The sequence below is a fragment of the Colias croceus genome, chromosome 17, assembly GCF_905220415.1.
Source record: "Colias croceus chromosome 17, ilColCroc2.1".
Taxonomy (NCBI): Eukaryota; Metazoa; Arthropoda; class Insecta; order Lepidoptera; family Pieridae; genus Colias; species Colias croceus.
The window spans coordinates 5,561,780-5,578,221 of NC_059553.1; the positions used below are offsets into that span (position 1 = coordinate 5,561,780).

Below are 16,442 nucleotides of genomic sequence, written 5' to 3' on the forward strand. Positions count from 1 at the left end.
AGGTTATCCAACCAGATGGAAAATTCGTTGACCAATTCGGTATTGCGATGCGAAACCAGCCAAGGGACACGTCAAGTATTTGGGAAATGAAAGAAACAATGTGCACAGAACTAAACGCACCAACCGGTGTAGCAGTCACAAACGATAGAGTCATCGTCTTGGACAGTGGAAACCGTAGAGTTAAAGTTTACAACAAGAACGACAAAAGTAAAATCACAGAATTCGGCTCCACTGGTCATAGAAAGGGACAGTTTAGACAGCCAGAAGTCCTCGCTGTTGATCCTATGGGCAATATACTAGTAGGAGACTCTGGAAACTGTAGAATTCAAATTTTCAAACCCAACGGTCAACTTGTCCGTGTTTTTGGCAGACTTGGCTCCGAGCCCGGCAAATTTGGCTGGATATCTGGTCTCCACGTCACGAAGCAATTAGACGTCATCGTCAGCGATACGAAAAATCATTGCGTCAACTTCTTTTGAGTATAAATAAAAAACAGTTGTAGGTAATTAACATAATTTTATTGTAAACAAAAATGTTAACACTAGTGTAAATCTAAATAAATGTATTGAAAACAATCGAGTAGTGTTTCTATATTATAATGATTTACAAAAAGAATATAAAAAAATATCAAAAGCGGATGTTACGAATCACAGATATGAATATGAATATTTGCTCCGAAGACGAGATTCAAATAAATTACAGCAAAAATACATTTGCGGAGCAATATAGTAGAATATAAAAATAAACGAAATCTATTAAATTATTTGTGATCAGAACATTCAGTATGAGATCAAACGTAAGTTAGCATGTAGGTTTCTTGCGATTTTTAGAGCGAAATGTGTGAAAAAGATTCAAAGAAAGCGATTTAAATTTTTTGCACAATTCATAAATTTCAATAACTTCTATAACACTGATACTATGATCTCATAACTCTATTATTATATAATATTAATATACACAGTGGAATTAACAACATAGCACTGGTGGAATATAAACCTATTTAACATAATTAAATTACACCACGTTACATACATATAATACATAATTCCTAGATTTATTATTATGGCGTACATCAGTCTCGAATAGGTGGTACTTGACTAATATCGTAATTTCATACAAATATTATCAATATATCAAAACTGACAAAAATTACAAGACACCTAAGACTAGTTAGTTTGTGACGGAAATTTATTTAAAGCCCCATGATTACGAATAAATAAAACCTCTGCAAAGCTGTAATATAAAATCAATATTGATATGATAAATGCGAAGAAACTCTGTCTGTCTATTGAATTTGAAGGTTAGCTTATTGCAATGGAAGGGTGTTTAGGGGCGTTCAGTTATTACTGTTTTCATAGAGATATTATTATTGATGGATACTTGAGAAGCCATAAATTTATTATTAAATTATTACGTTAATAAAAAAAGTTATTTTAAAACAACTTTATGTTACGTTTCGAATTACGACACCAATAAAAATCATTACTTGATAAATTAAAATAAAAAAGGCTAATGCCAAATATGTATGTATGTTTATGAGGAGGTAGTGATTATTGAATAGTTGTTTTAGTCTAGTATTTGGTTACATAAATTGTATAGTTACTATTCATTATTTTGGGATAAAATATTTTCACTTCATAGAACGTATTCCTTAAAATAATACAGATATATTTTAACTTAAAATTATTATAAGAAAGATGTAACCTTTAAATATAATAGGTATATCAATATCATATTTTTATAAATTAATAAAATACCAAACAATATTTAGATATTGTGAATGTATAGTGAACGAAAACACACACCTAAAATGATTTCAAAATAAGCATAAAAAATACATAAAATCCATAGATTTTAGATTATGGTTGTGATGATCCTTTGAATATTAAAAATTTTAAACATAATTTCATTAACAGATCATAGCCATAAGATAATACAAGAAAATAAACACAATATGTTTATTCATACTTATTTACAACAAATATGATACAAAATAATTTGTATGAATATAAATTGTACACTTTGTACATTTGAGAACAAAAGTGTACCTATTTATGTTTTTAATTTTCATACTTATAATATACAAAGTATAATGTATTTACAAACCCATAATTTAAAAGTTATGTTAAAATAATCTGGCAACATAATTTTTAATTCTATTTTAATGTAGCATATAAATTGCCATATACAAAAAAAATATGGATATTATAGCAGAACACTCCCAACTACAAGCACCTGTAGTTACTATTTGTGACAATGCTTGCACATAGGTTTGTGAAATGTGACACAATGTTGAAGTATTTGAAACACAAGCATCTCTTGTAATATGTTACACCTATGGGTGATATTGTAACTATAAAATTTACATCTCAAAGAGTGTTAAGTGTGTTGGAATTATAGAGGTGCGAGTTATATATGCAATAACAAACAGCATATAATGATATAAGTCTATTAAGGCAAGATCCAAAAAAGGTCCTCATACAAAACTCATTTTCAACTGGGATACATTAAGCCGGATACTCACCTACCTGCCGCAGGGACAATCTCGGTCGGAGCAATTTCACCTGTTCTCTAAATTGCCCCTGCTTGCCTGGTACACATCACAATTAAGGAGCCATTTAATGGTGCTATTGCCCCTGCTGCAGGTATGTAGGTAGCTCGCATTACACCTTATTTTTAAGTCAATATTGCTCCATGAACACAATTATTAGACTGATGAGGATTTTTTTAAGTGTTTGCATAATTTTATGAGCCAACTAACACAAACATAATTTGATCTAATGAGTAATTATCTACTTAATTTAGTGGACTAAGACCCGCAGGGCTGACACCTACTTACAGCATGGCTCTCTCCTAAAACCACGGCATCTGAATCTGCAGGCGGCCCTTCACTACTATCATGTTGCCGCTGAAAAAAATAACTTCACTGTGAAGATATAATTTTATGCTTCCATACATCAATATATAGTTTTACATTTTTATTTATAAATTATGAGAAAATATAAAATTTTGAAGTGAAAACTTCTTTAGCGGCGTTGGGTATAAAATCTTAAACTCGCGTCAGGACACGTGGCCTGATCGAAAAAGCGTAAGACGGATGTTTTTTTTTTTAGCCCTTATATTCCATGCGTAAGACGGATACCATTCTAAAATATCAAACATGCTGAACGTTAATAATCAAGTTTTCACTTCTGCCGGCACTCCCGGAGTGCAAACCGTCTTTTTTTTTTAATGTCTATTTCATATTATGTGTTTGTTTAATAAGAGCTTGCAATTAAAAAAAAATTGTTTAATAAATCATTGTTAATAAAACAAATATTACTGGGATTGGTGAAATATCCTATAACCCACAAACGGCTTAATTTTATATTACACAGCTATATCACGTCATATGCTTATTATCAAAGCCAATAAGTTAATAATATTTTTATCTAATACTTTTAAATCAAGGGTATTGGTCAAAAATGACAGTTATACTTGAAATAAACATTGAGTCCCGTCCTGTATATAAATTAAAGCTAGATCTAATAATATAAAGGAAACCATATTTTGGTGCTACATCCAGCCTTGTATTATCTCTAAAATAGTTGATAATATATAGTCTCTACAATGTTGTTGTCATTTATTTGCAGCAACATTCCTATATATATTTTATTATTATATCTCACAAACAAATTACCTTTAATTCAGTAGCTAGGCTCCGAAAGGTATCTTCAACATTGGTGTTGTCTTTAGCTGACGTTTCCATAACAAACATAATCTCAGGAACATATCGGCAGAAAGACTTAGGCTCTTCAATTTCTACCTCCCTCTGATCAGCTAGATCACATTTATTGCCTATTAATGCTACTATAACATTTGAAGATGTGTATCTCCTAACTTCCTCTATCCATTTCTTTAGTGATATAAATGATGTTCTCTTTGTAATGTCGTAAACTAGAAAATAGAAAATTACAGTTATGTTAGATAAATGTGAGTTGCTATAACATTTAACTGTCAGTTACATTATTACATAGAATCTCATGCAGTATTGAATCATAAATAGTGTGGGCGTTATAAACATACCTATAATAACTCCATTTGCAGACCGATAGTAACTTTGAGTAATTGTTCTAAATCGCTCTTGTCCAGCCGTATCCCAAATCTGGAGCTAAAACAATGAATAGTTGTATATGCAGACAAATTGTTTAACTTATTATTGAGCGTACTATAGTCTCTCTTACCTTGACCTTCTTCCCGTCTATTACCAAAGTTTTCATTGAGAAATCTACGCCTATCGTATTTCCGTGCCGTTCTATAAAATTTCCGGATTTTAACCGCTGCACTATACATGTTTTCCCGGTTCCACAGTCACCAATCAGAACAATTTTAAATAGATAGTCGAACTGCTCATCCGGTACACTCATTAAAGTATTTGGATTGCGACTGCTCATGATTTAAAATAAAATAAACTACAAAATTCATAAAATCTTCTGTTTACGTTAATCGCTTGACACTTTGACGGTTGACCACACTTTGACAGTTCTGCCATTCCCATGCCTATTGACAGCTACCATAGCCAAAAGCACTCTAGACAATATTGACGAGTCGAACTGAAATAATATTGTAGTAATTTCAGTTCATTCTCCCTCTACTTTTCCAAGTTATTTGTTATTTCTCTCTCTTTCTTTATCGAGTGTCAACTGTAAAAAATGTTAATTCTGTTAATTCTTCTTTTCTGTCAATGCAGTGTGTAAACACTCATTAAAATTAAAATCAACTAAGCTAAGAATTACATTTAATAGATCAATGGAAAAGTGAACAAAATGAATATGTCGTCCAAGTCTATCGTGCATTGCTTGATAATATTAACTGCGACCATAATATCTACTAGTCAAGCGATAGAAGTACGTAAATTTTTATACGAAAATTGAATAGCTTTTCATAATCATATTCTTAAATTAAATTGTTGTTTTAGATTCCAGAACAGTTCCAGAAGTCGAACCATACAAATAATTGGGCAGTTTTAGTAGATACGTCACGGTTTTGGTTTAATTACCGGCATGTAGCCAATGTGCTGTCCATATATCGCAGTGTTAAGAGATTAGGAATACCAGATAGCCAGATTATACTAATGATATCAGATGATATGGCTTGCAACCCAAGGAATCCTCGGCCGGCTACGATTTTTAACAATGCTCATGAACAAATTAATGTTTATGGTGATGATGTTGAAGTAGATTATCGAGGATATGAGGTAATATTGTATTTTCTAGTTTACAATTAACACATAAGTACATTTTTAAAGCATTGATCTTGTAGGAACCTTGTGAGGTAGAAACACATTAATAGTTGATTAGCTATCCGCCCGAGGCTTCAAAAAAAAACCTATCCTATGTGTTAATCCAAGTACCCTGTATATGTGTGATAAATGTCATTGTAATCGGTTCAGTAGTATTTGCGTGAAAGAGTAACAAACTTACACATACACATCCATCCTCACAAACTTTCGCATCCATAATATTAGTAGGACAATAAAGCACCTTTTGGATCAGTTATTACATTTTTGTTGCACATAAATAAATTTGCTTATTTCAAAACAAGTGAAACAATAGATCAGATCTGAAGCCCAATTCAACCCATAAAGATGCCTCAGAATTTTATTTAATTTGCTTTAAAATCCTATTAAGTATAGAAATACATTGAATCTGATACTGACTTCAAAAATAAACAATATTTTACAGGTTTCAGTTGAAAACTTTGTGCGTTTACTAACAGGACGAGTTCCACCTGACACACCAAGGTCTAAAAGACTGCTAACAGATGAAGGCAGTAATATACTTATTTACTTAACTGGCCATGGAGGTGATGGCTTTTTGAAGTTTCAAGACTCGGAGGAAATAACCAGTCAGGAATTGGCTGATGCGCTTGAACAAATGTGGCAGAAAAGAAGGTAATAGGAATTGTAAATTAATCTTTAATTTTTTTTTTTTTCACCAAGCATTTGAAAGTGAAAGTACTCAGTGTAGTATGTTTACTGCTATTTTAAACCATAAAAATTGGGAGAGAATTTGTATTAATTATTTTCAATTAAAACTTTTTACTATAAATAATAGTAATAGGTAGTTAAAAATACCATGATAAATCCAGTCATATGTAAAATGAATACCATACGTATTATTATATTTTATCTGACCAATTATTTATCATTTAAAATAATAACACCTTGTTGATTTATTTTGTCTTATTTCCAGATACAATGAAATATTTTTCATAATAGACACATGTCAGGCGTCTTCAATGTATGAGAAGTTTTATTCACCAAACATTTTAGCTACTGCTAGCAGTCTGGTGGGAGAAGATTCACTTTCTGTAAGTTATTTATTTCTAACTACTACCATATTAAAAGGAGAATAAAGAATATTTTTTAATTTTCTATCGCGGGCCTTGAGCGCGGGGACCGAATCCAGAAATTCCGTAACGAAAAAACCTCACGCTCCCCACTCCGACTGGCACGGAGGTGTGGCTTGAAGGCATGCTATGCAATAGCTTTACCGCGGCAGTCCCCGAGTGCCACACGTCTTTTTTTTAAAGTCTGAAACTCCATTCTGATTTCCAATAAAGACATTCAGGCTATCTATCACATGATAGTCCAAGATCCCAGAGCGATAAGACATAACTTATTTTCTAAAAGATGAAACTTTAAGTTCTCAGTAGTGTCTCATGTACTTTGTATACCGGCGTGTTTGTGAAGTTTGCCCAGTGACACCTGGGAAGGTACCAGGTGAGAAAGGTGACTAAAAATAAGAGTTACTTTACTTAAATTTAGATGGCTGATTTTTAGATATATTTTATAGAATATCATTCTCAAATGGTATCGCAAGTATCAGACACTTTTCATGGACCAAAACTTTTGTCAGACGCTTTAAAGCTCCACCAAAAATAAATAAACTTTACTTATTTTTTAATGTCTGATTTTTTAATATGTTATCAACATAACTACTACAAAATTATATTTAATCAGTCAGACAAATTGGAATGACCAAAAATCCACTAAACACAAAAAATATTCAGCCGTGAGTACGAACGCGAGAGCACTATGCGCATGCGTGTCAGAGCGAAGAATGTAAATATTCCAAAAAGTACTTACTGCTTTCGATAAAATATTTCTGTATCTCTTTTCAAATAAAATGAATTTCAACATTAAGGTAATAATTAATAATTATTAAAATTAAAATAATTTATTGCATATATTCGGTAAATTAATTTTTAGCATAGAACCTCCACCTTTTTGTTTTAGGATGAAAAAGAAAATAGTGTGACAGGCTTAGTGCTCGACAAAGTGGTAAAGTCGTCACTTTAAGATATTATAATTATTGTATTTTTATCGATACGTCTATCGATAAAAATACAATAATTATAATATCTATCTTTTTCTTCCCTAATATTTACGCAATTATGCACATAAATTTAAACAAAATTTTTTAAGGTTTCCATTTTTTTAGATTTTTGTGCTCTTCTAGATTGCGTAAAAAATAGATGCGATCTTTAAACAGACTGGGTTCCTAATAGGCTAATAGTGACTATTTGTAGCTATCATTTTGGGAGAAAATATGTCAACATAATTTAAAACTCATGCTGCCATATCTATAGAAATTTAAAAATAGTCTCTTTTTAACTTGTAGTCAGATACGATATGTACAAATATATTTATAGAAAGGGCTATTGATATATTAAGAAGAGCTGGAACGTCAACACATTTACACATTGCACATGTTAGGCCGGGAGATACTGACACAAAATTTCGAGTCATTTGTAACAGGATGGCGGTCTAGAAGGGTCTTAGTACGCAATGACAAAAAGAAAAATGATGGTCAGAACGCTGGTACCGGCGGACTACATCTTTTTTATGGGCTATCGGTAAATTCTTAAATTTTTGTGTTAAAAATCGTTTGACTTTCGCTATTTATACGACGAGTTCGACTAACGCCCACGCGACTAGTCCACTGGTACCAGCGTTCTGACCATCATTTTTCTTTTAGTCATTGCGTAATAAGACCTCTGTAGAACCGCCATTCTGTTACAAATGACCCGAAATTTTGTGTCAGTATCTCCCGGCCTATGTATGTGTCATATTTTGCAATTGTTTATAAATACAGGGTGATGTAATTGGTGTAGTACGAATATCTAAAAATCTATGAAGAATTTTGTGATACAGCAAATGGAAGAATTATAGACTATTTTACAGTATTTAATAAAATCATTTAATTTTTTGTTCATTTTCATTAGAAATGTCAATTTTTCTCACCAAGGTGGAAATTTGGATGATAAGGATCTTGTTAGAAAAATATAAATTTTGACTAAAATCGGCATTTTTTTTTTTCAAAAATCAAATTACTAATTAATAATCAGAGTTATCACATTATTAAAAAAAAATAAGCCAAACTATACACAATTTTTACTTGATGCAATCCTCAAAGATCATGGACATAGTGTATTGCGCCTTCCACCATACCATCCAGAACTCAACCCAATAGAGTTACTATGGGGCATAGTTAAAGGGAAAGTAGCATCACAAAATGTGAACTTTAACTTGAAAACTGTGGAAGAATTATTTAGAAAGGAAGCAAATGCCATATTAGTCTGGACTCTGGATATGTTTAGTGACGTTTGGAGAAAGACGCGAGAACATGAGGAAAAATATATTCAATTAGAATCAAAAGTAGATAATTAACTACACTGACTCATTTATAATAACATTAAGAAATTCCGACGGCGAGTTCTTCGAGCGATGAAAGTTTCAGTGAAGTAGAAGATTACGATTAGGTATGATTAAATAGATTCTTCTTCTTCTCTATAGATACTGCTCTCTGAATTGGTGGTAAATGTTAAAACTGTTAAACTGCTAAGACGATTCAAAAGTGCTTCTAGAAGAAGTCTAATTGTATAAATGTTTGAGTTTGAGTTTAAAACCAATAGTGTGAAAATTATACAATAAACATGTAACACATATTTGTTAGCGCGTATTGGTAGGTATTACGTACTTACTACAAATATAATATTTCTTAGATATCTTTACTCGACTAAAGTCAGGACAAGACTGCTCCGCAACTGCAGAAGACGTCCGTTATTTAAATCATTATCAAAACAACCATCCGTGTGTTGGGAGTGGGCGCACGTGTTATTTGTATTGTTTTTATGACCTGAAATTTAATTATTATTTGATAATTGAATGATTATTAATACTTTTATCCAATTGATTATTATTAGAATAAATAATTAACTTCATCAATTGATTTACTTTTAAAGTATAATTTTACAGGTAAATTATGAGAGCTTTCATAATTATATTTGCATAATATATTTATCTACAACGCACCCATTTTACAATTCAAGTCTAAAATGAAACTAGAGTCGCATTTATTTTTGAACATACTGTAAGTGAAATTGCATAAGTGTGAGTACTGTGAACATGCCAGCTTTCCTTAATTGACCGATACAAACTGAAACAATCGATATTTATTTAATGTGAATTGACATCACTTTAAACTTTTTTCTATACTACTTCTTTGTTATTCAAAATCTGTGGATGTGTCACCCGCTACTATCGATCCCCCTCAAAACCCCTAATGCCCTTACGCACTAGCGGTTAACCGCGGGAGCGGCTAACCGCGCTTTCCCATTTTAATATGCAACCGCTTTATGATTAGTGCGTACAATCATAAGCGGTTGCATATTAAAATGGGAAAGCGGCTAACGCGGTTAACCGCTAGTGCGTAAGGGCACTTAAGATACTCGTAAACACGCTTGCTTGTGCGCGTGAGCCATTTCGGACGTTTTGTATGAAGTTTCCTTACTGTATGTATCTGTATATTGTGTTACTATGGACGTCTCACTCGCTCTGAAACGCATGCATAATGCTCTCGCGTTCGTACTCACGGCCGAATAATTTTTGTGTTTAGTGGATTTTTGGTCATTCCAATTTGTCTGACTGATTAAATATAATTTTGTAGTAGTTATGTTGATAACATATTAAAAAATCAGACATTAAAAAATAAGTAAAGTTTATTTATTTTTGGTGGAGCTTTAAAGCGTCTGACAAAAGTTTTGGTCCATGAAAAGTGTCTGATACTTGCGATACCATTTGAGAATGATATTCTATAAAATATATCTAAAAATCAGCCATCTAAATTTAAGTAAAGTAACTCTTATTTTTAGTCACCTTTCTCACCTGGTACCTTCCCAGGTGTCACTGGGCAAACTTCACAAACACGCCGGTATACAAAGTACATGAGACACTACTGAGAACTTAAAGTTTCATCTTTTAGAAAATAAGTTATGTCTTATCGCTCTGGGATCTTACTCTATGAAACTAATAAAGTAAAATAAATTCATATTTGTATTTAAAATAAGTATTTTATTAGAGTAAAAACTTACAATATACAATATCAATATATAAATTAATATGTATAGTATTAATTTTAATTATCTAGATTCTAGTTACTTAATAAATAAAAAAATGTTTTCAGCATCATGTGGACTCTGCTATCGGAGTGTATATTATTGACAGATACACTTACTATGTACTGGAGTTTTTGGAAAATGTTCATCCAAATAGCAAGAAAACTATGTCTGAATTTGTGAGTATAATATTTATTATTAAAGATTGATAGATAACACTTTATTGCCTACAATATAATGTCCTATACTTTTATCAACGTAATTAAAAACTTATTAATTCAATCCATTTTATATTTTCACGAATTTTCGTAAAATGTAAAAAAAAAACTGTAAGCATCAATTCATTCACTTCTATTATTTCACAATGGTGACTTTTATAGTTATTCTAAATGCTTACAAAATTAATTATTTTCTACTATATTTAAATGATTTCAGTTGGCAGTATGTCCGAAACATGCATGTATATCTACCGTAGGAGTTCGTCGAGATTTGTTCAAACGTGACCCCAGTAAAGTGCCTATAACTGACTTCTTTGGCTCTGTAAGACCTGTGATAATCACTACAGAGCCTATTAATATTATTGATATACCAAAGAGGAGAAAGGTTAAGACTGAGTAAGTATTTTCAATTTATATTTGAAGTTAAAATAAATTTAAGCTTCGTAGTATTTTTCGCACAATTGAATGCATTTTAAAAACTGTAAATAACTTTTTAACGGGGCGAATAGGTACGTAATTACTGGAGTTTTACGTCATTCATATCTATATCTTTTTAATACACATGGCATATTCATAAAAGTAAAAGACGTAGTTAAATAAAATGTCAATTATACAGTTTTCTTTGTTAAAATAAGGGTTCACTAAAATGCTAAATAAAGGCTAATGTTTTTTTTCTTTTTTCTTTCAGGAACACAACATCGCGAGAGAAAAGGGCATATCTACCTCAATTTCCAATGCATTTAGTTTCTCAAAATACATAGCATATAGGATAATAATGTTACCAAATAAAACATTAAACAAATAATTTCTGACGTTTTATTAAAAGAAATACACCCTTCATTTTCGACTTATGAAACTTTGTTATTACTTATTAACTTATATCATGTGGCATAGGTAAATAAAACAAACATTCCATTATATAATTATTTATTTCTCTATTATACTAAGAATAAAATTTCTTTAAGAACAACATAACACAACCGACCCTTCCTAAACAGGATACATAATTAATTAGCAACAAGTACACGGCACTACATCTCATTCTGATATGAGATCAATTTCTAAGAGACTATAGCACCATTCCAGTTACGTTCATAGGCCATATCTTTTGGTCTATTCCTTCCATTGTCTACAACTACGGAAATCTTATTTTAATCTATACATAAGCAGTTTTCTTAGTGACTAAATTTAAATTTTCATGGATACTCAAACTTTTAGATATCATTGGATAATAATTAAAAACGACAAAAATCTATATCCACAGACAAACATAGACCGCAATTCGTTGCTACATTACAATTTTAACATTGTTCAATCATAAAGCTCCTAGCAAAATAAACTGAGCAAATTAATTACAAAATTTGATTCCCAATATTAAACATTATTATTAAAATTAATATGTGCTCTAAATGTCGAGCTTAATTTAAAAATATAGGAAGTTTATCATAACAGCTTATGTTTTTAAAGATAATAATTATTTAGTTGTTCTCGGTGGCCTATTTAAAGAATGATTTAATCTTAAACTATTAAATTATTAATATACAAAATGAAAAAATCCATGAAAGGCAGAATTGATCAATAATTTTAAACTACAATTTATATAGATATATGAAACAAGTTTTTTTTAAAAGATCAACACTTTATAATAAATGTAACATAAAAATAAATATTAATTCAATATTAATTTGGTCTAACTATGCATTTACTTTACAATCGTAAATTGAAACAAGACTTAGGTATGACTTTATACAAAACTAGCGGTCCGCCCCGGCTTCGCCCGTGGTACATATTAACGTTTTCTCTACATAAGAACCATCCTCGTACTTCAAGGAATATAATAAAAAAAGAATTATCGAAATCGGTTCAGCCGTTCTCGAGTTATGGAATTACAACGAAAAGTGGCATTGATTTTTATATATTAGATAAACATAGTTTGTCAACAACTAATTAGCTCACGAACTATGTTGCCCACATGTACTTCTTTTTATGAACTTATTTCTTGTAAAAGGTAACGCGGAATTGTAGCGTAAGTAGAATATTATACGTAGGTAGGTACCTTTATTTTGACGGTAGCACTTACAATAATTTTATAATAAGAGATCTAATTCTATTATCTACTGAAACTTTGTGCGTTAGCGATGAGTAATAAATTAAATTAACAAAATTAGAGGCGGTATAAAAATATACTGCTGACTTTATGCAGCTATTATGACGATCATAGTTACGTTACTTTATATAGATAGATATTTTTAACAATAATGTTCATAAAGTTCGAATAGCTCTAACGGTTGATCAAATTTTATAACGGTTAATGATGTGGTCTAACATACATTTCCACACAATAATATGTAGTAATTTAACTTACCCTGCATTTTGCATGTACTATGATAAATTCAGATTTTTGAATATACATATACTTAAACATTTTTAAATCTTCTAAAGGTACTTTTATTTTACAACGTAACAATCAGAAAGTAAAAGGATTATTCTTATCTAAAACAATGTAAGAGATAATTTAAGATAAGTAAATTTAAAAATTTAACAGCAAAATTTAACGAAAACTATTTAAATAATATTATTTCGATTTGATCTACGGATATTTTCAACAAAATATAACAGAAAATATTTTGTTTTGAAGATTTTAGAAATATAAACCGAATAAAAATTTAACATTTCTGTGTGTGTTATTTTATTTTAATTCATGCAAATGCAATTTACAATACCTGGGCAGGTATACCTCCATAAGAAAAATAAAGGCAATATGATTAAAGACGATAATGAATATAAAAAAATCAATAATAATGTTATTTGAGAAATCAAGTGTATATATATATATTTTAAGGAATGTTAGATCAATTCCTATTGAATCAACAGAAACTCTAACTAATAACAAACATGTCATGACGTAGGTAGATAATTTTTATTCTACGGAAGCACGATGTAGTGAATTGGGCTAGTACATACATATAGACACAGCATATAGAGCTATAAGTATGTGTAAGTTTCCTAATATGAGGGTTTTGATGTAAAGATTTATTAGTTCATTAATTACATAGACGTACATATTTCATAACGAACAAATAAATAAAACGGTAACACGAGTTAAACGTAACAGACTATTTAGAAACTTTATACAGATAAAATATCGAAAATTGACAACAACAAATTGTTATACGTACACATTTCACGTACCATCATTGTTCATAACATTATCGCTAAAACGTAGATTTAGGGCAATCAATAATTAGTATTGACTATACTAAACCCCACGAATTATTTTCAGTCTTTCTTAGTATTTCTAACCAACAAATACTGACCATTTATTTTGGTTCCAACTAGCAATAATTCACACTCGTTTAGTTCAGCCGCGAGTGGTGCCATCTTCTGTTTGAATTATATCGTAGTAACTGTCCACTGTGTAGTTGAAGAGCTGGAAATCGTTTCTGAAAAATGATACATGGCCTTGTACCTATATTATTTCACGTGAGAAGATCCTACTAGCGGTGTCGTGTTGACGATAAATTACAAACGCGGTGAATCGGTGATTATAAACATCCGCAATAATTAGTCCGTTTATGGATATAGAGTATTGACATTAAAGAAGCAATAAAAATGTTTTCCTCACATCAGTCCAGACACATCGTACATTTAGGTACATATATATATCCTTTTCCTAATGAGATTACTTAGACCTACTGTAACACAATCTTTAATTTTAATAAAATTAATATGTGGACAATATGCTTATTGGACAAAAGAGACTAGATTTCTTGACCCAATAAAAAATAATATGCTATAATCAAAAGAAGCGAAAATTGTATCTTTAAATAGACAACAGTTTATGTATCTTGTACTGCCGCTTATTCTAACAATAAGACCATTCTTGATTACTCTGACCTTAAACCAATACTTACAAGCGTCTTGTGATTGTTCTATTATAAATTAATGTAAAAAAAAAATGATATTTCACTCGATAATAATGTATTTTTCTAATGGTAGAATTTTTTTTTAAATCGATAAGTAGGGTAGTTTTTCAGTTTATTCGTAACAAATGAAAATACATTTTTTTTATTGATATTTGTGTGGATAAATAACTTACTTGTATAAATTATAGAGACCGTCCAGTTGAGACTTTTTCAGCCTGGAGTAAAGATGGTTGATATTATTCAACGTGCCTCCCTTGCCGCTGTTCCGCCACTCCGGTTTGATTATGTCCTGAAGTCGCGCCATTTGGATCAAAAACCTCTGATCCTCCTATAAATATAGAAAATAATCACAAAAGAAACTGGGACGTACACGACTCGACAAATTTCACAGAGGAGACCTACTCGATGAAATCTACTCTACAAAATAATCTTCTATATTTTACCCGTTAATAACACATTTCTATGCTAAAAGATTTTTCATTAGGCACATATTTCATATATTTTACTTTTAAAAAAATAGACAATTGAGAAATAAAACCTTCAATTGGAATTATGTACCCACGTACAATCAATACAAGAAAGAGGTCGTAAAGCACATTTATCACAAAAGCTTTAGCTAGGTTAGAAATAATAATGATGTGTATTCACCCTTAATTTAAATGTAGAGTACACATCATTATATTATTTGCTGGCAGAGTTTCTTACGTATAAAACCTTAGACGTAGAAGTTAACGATTATTTGATTTACTTTCGTAGGTTGTTATTTGTTCCCCGATATTTTTAATGCTAACATTTAACCATTTTTTATCGATGTAATTATCGTAAATAAATCCAAAGAAGAGACCTTTTAAAACTAATGTAGGTACTTAAAATATATTCATTTGATAAAATGAACGATATAAAGCAGTTTGGTGTCCTTGCGGCCATTTGGGCCTTATAAATTTAAGTTTTACGGAGTTTTTTTTATGAGTAAAAAGGTGATCCTCTTTCGTGCCCTACCAGACAGACACCTTTTTAATTGTGTATATGGAAATTAGGAACTAGACATCCCAGTTGTTGCATAAGCAATGGAAGAGAATTAAATATTTTATAAAAAATTATGTATTACAGTCGTGAAATCATCATCAATTATGAATCACTGAAAGAAGGTCATAACATCTCTACGATTAAATCTAAAAAGTAAAGAATGCAATTAAATAATATTCTTAAACACTTACGTCAAGGGTTTCAAATTTAAGAATGATGTCGAAGTTAAACTTGCAAGGCGTGCAGAAGTTCGTGTAGGGAGTCCAGTGCATGTCGAGGACTCGCCTCGCCTTCGCTTCGTCCAGTATATACGAGACGAACTCTTCGAAGACGGGATACCGTTCTGTAGGCGCTGGTCTTGAGTCTGTTGCCTGTGGAGATAAGAATAGTACAAAATATAATATTAGTTGTAAGTAAGTAAGTTAAAAGTTGCAGTAAGTAAGTTAAAAGTGATTAAAGACGTTTTGCTGGTTAGTAGGTAAATACTTCGAGTATAGAAAGATAAGTAGTGCACAATTCACAGTGCATAATTATAATATTAGCTTTGCAATTTGCATACATCCAAAATTAATAACCTGTATTTTTGGATTACGGTCTACACCCGCTTCTATTTATGGTCACCCTGCAGGAAAGGAATAAGCTGATGATGATCTTGAAGTAACACAGTTTTCATTAAAAATGTGGAAAAAGAAAATACCTGAGAGACTGTTCGGTTATAATAAAATAACAAGGTAGTAGAGAATAAATAAAAGATAAAAATAAATTGCAAGAACTCCGCTTTATCTGACCACGAAGTCATATCACGACAGGGTCGTTAAAGAAAAAAATGGCG

The 16,442-nt window shown here is 31.0% G+C and overlaps 4 protein-coding genes across 7 annotated transcripts in view; 2 read left to right on the forward strand and 2 right to left on the reverse strand.

The window, feature by feature from the left end:
• The window catches only part of LOC123699101 (RING finger protein nhl-1-like), a 10,536-nt gene extending 9,961 nt beyond the window's left edge, over positions 1 to 575 (forward strand). For both annotated transcript variants that reach the window (XM_045645973.1, XM_045645972.1), the window contains exon 9: positions 3 to 575. In XM_045645973.1, coding sequence (XP_045501929.1) covers positions 3 to 479 — 477 coding nt within the window. In that variant the 3' untranslated portion in view covers positions 480 to 575. The remainder of the gene's footprint in view (positions 1 to 2) is intronic.
• On the reverse strand, positions 521 to 4,542 carry LOC123699107 (ras-related protein Rab-43). The gene is made up of 4 exons (XM_045645980.1): positions 4,224 to 4,542; positions 4,066 to 4,150; positions 3,680 to 3,936; positions 521 to 2,908 (listed from the first exon to the last, which is right to left on the reverse strand). The coding sequence occupies exons 1-4, from the start codon at positions 4,431 to 4,433 to the stop codon at positions 2,810 to 2,812; spliced, it is 651 nt and encodes a 216-aa protein (XP_045501936.1). The 5' UTR covers positions 4,434 to 4,542; the 3' UTR covers positions 521 to 2,809.
• A 163-nt stretch (positions 4,543 to 4,705) lies between these two features.
• LOC123699110 (putative GPI-anchor transamidase) lies at positions 4,706 to 11,463 on the forward strand. Its single transcript, XM_045645986.1, has 7 exons — positions 4,706 to 4,886; positions 4,958 to 5,236; positions 5,724 to 5,932; positions 6,234 to 6,351; positions 10,509 to 10,619; positions 10,876 to 11,054; positions 11,347 to 11,463. Exons 1-7 carry the CDS (start codon positions 4,806 to 4,808, stop codon positions 11,417 to 11,419), a joined length of 1,050 nt encoding a protein of 349 aa, XP_045501942.1. The 5' UTR covers positions 4,706 to 4,805; the 3' UTR covers positions 11,420 to 11,463.
• Positions 11,464 to 12,586: 1,123 nt separating this feature from the next.
• The window catches only part of LOC123699109 (carbohydrate sulfotransferase 11), a 45,291-nt gene continuing 41,435 nt past the window's right edge, over positions 12,587 to 16,442 (reverse strand). For 2 of the 3 annotated variants that reach the window (XM_045645983.1, XM_045645984.1), the window contains exons 6-8: positions 15,802 to 15,981; positions 14,758 to 14,912; positions 12,587 to 14,101 (exon numbers count right to left, since the gene is read on the reverse strand). In XM_045645983.1, the coding sequence (XP_045501939.1) occupies positions 14,020 to 14,101; positions 14,758 to 14,912; positions 15,802 to 15,981 (417 nt within the window). In that variant the 3' untranslated portion in view covers positions 12,587 to 14,019. The remainder of the gene's footprint in view (positions 14,102 to 14,757; positions 14,913 to 15,801; positions 15,982 to 16,442) is intronic. The other variant, XM_045645985.1, reaches the window with a different exon arrangement.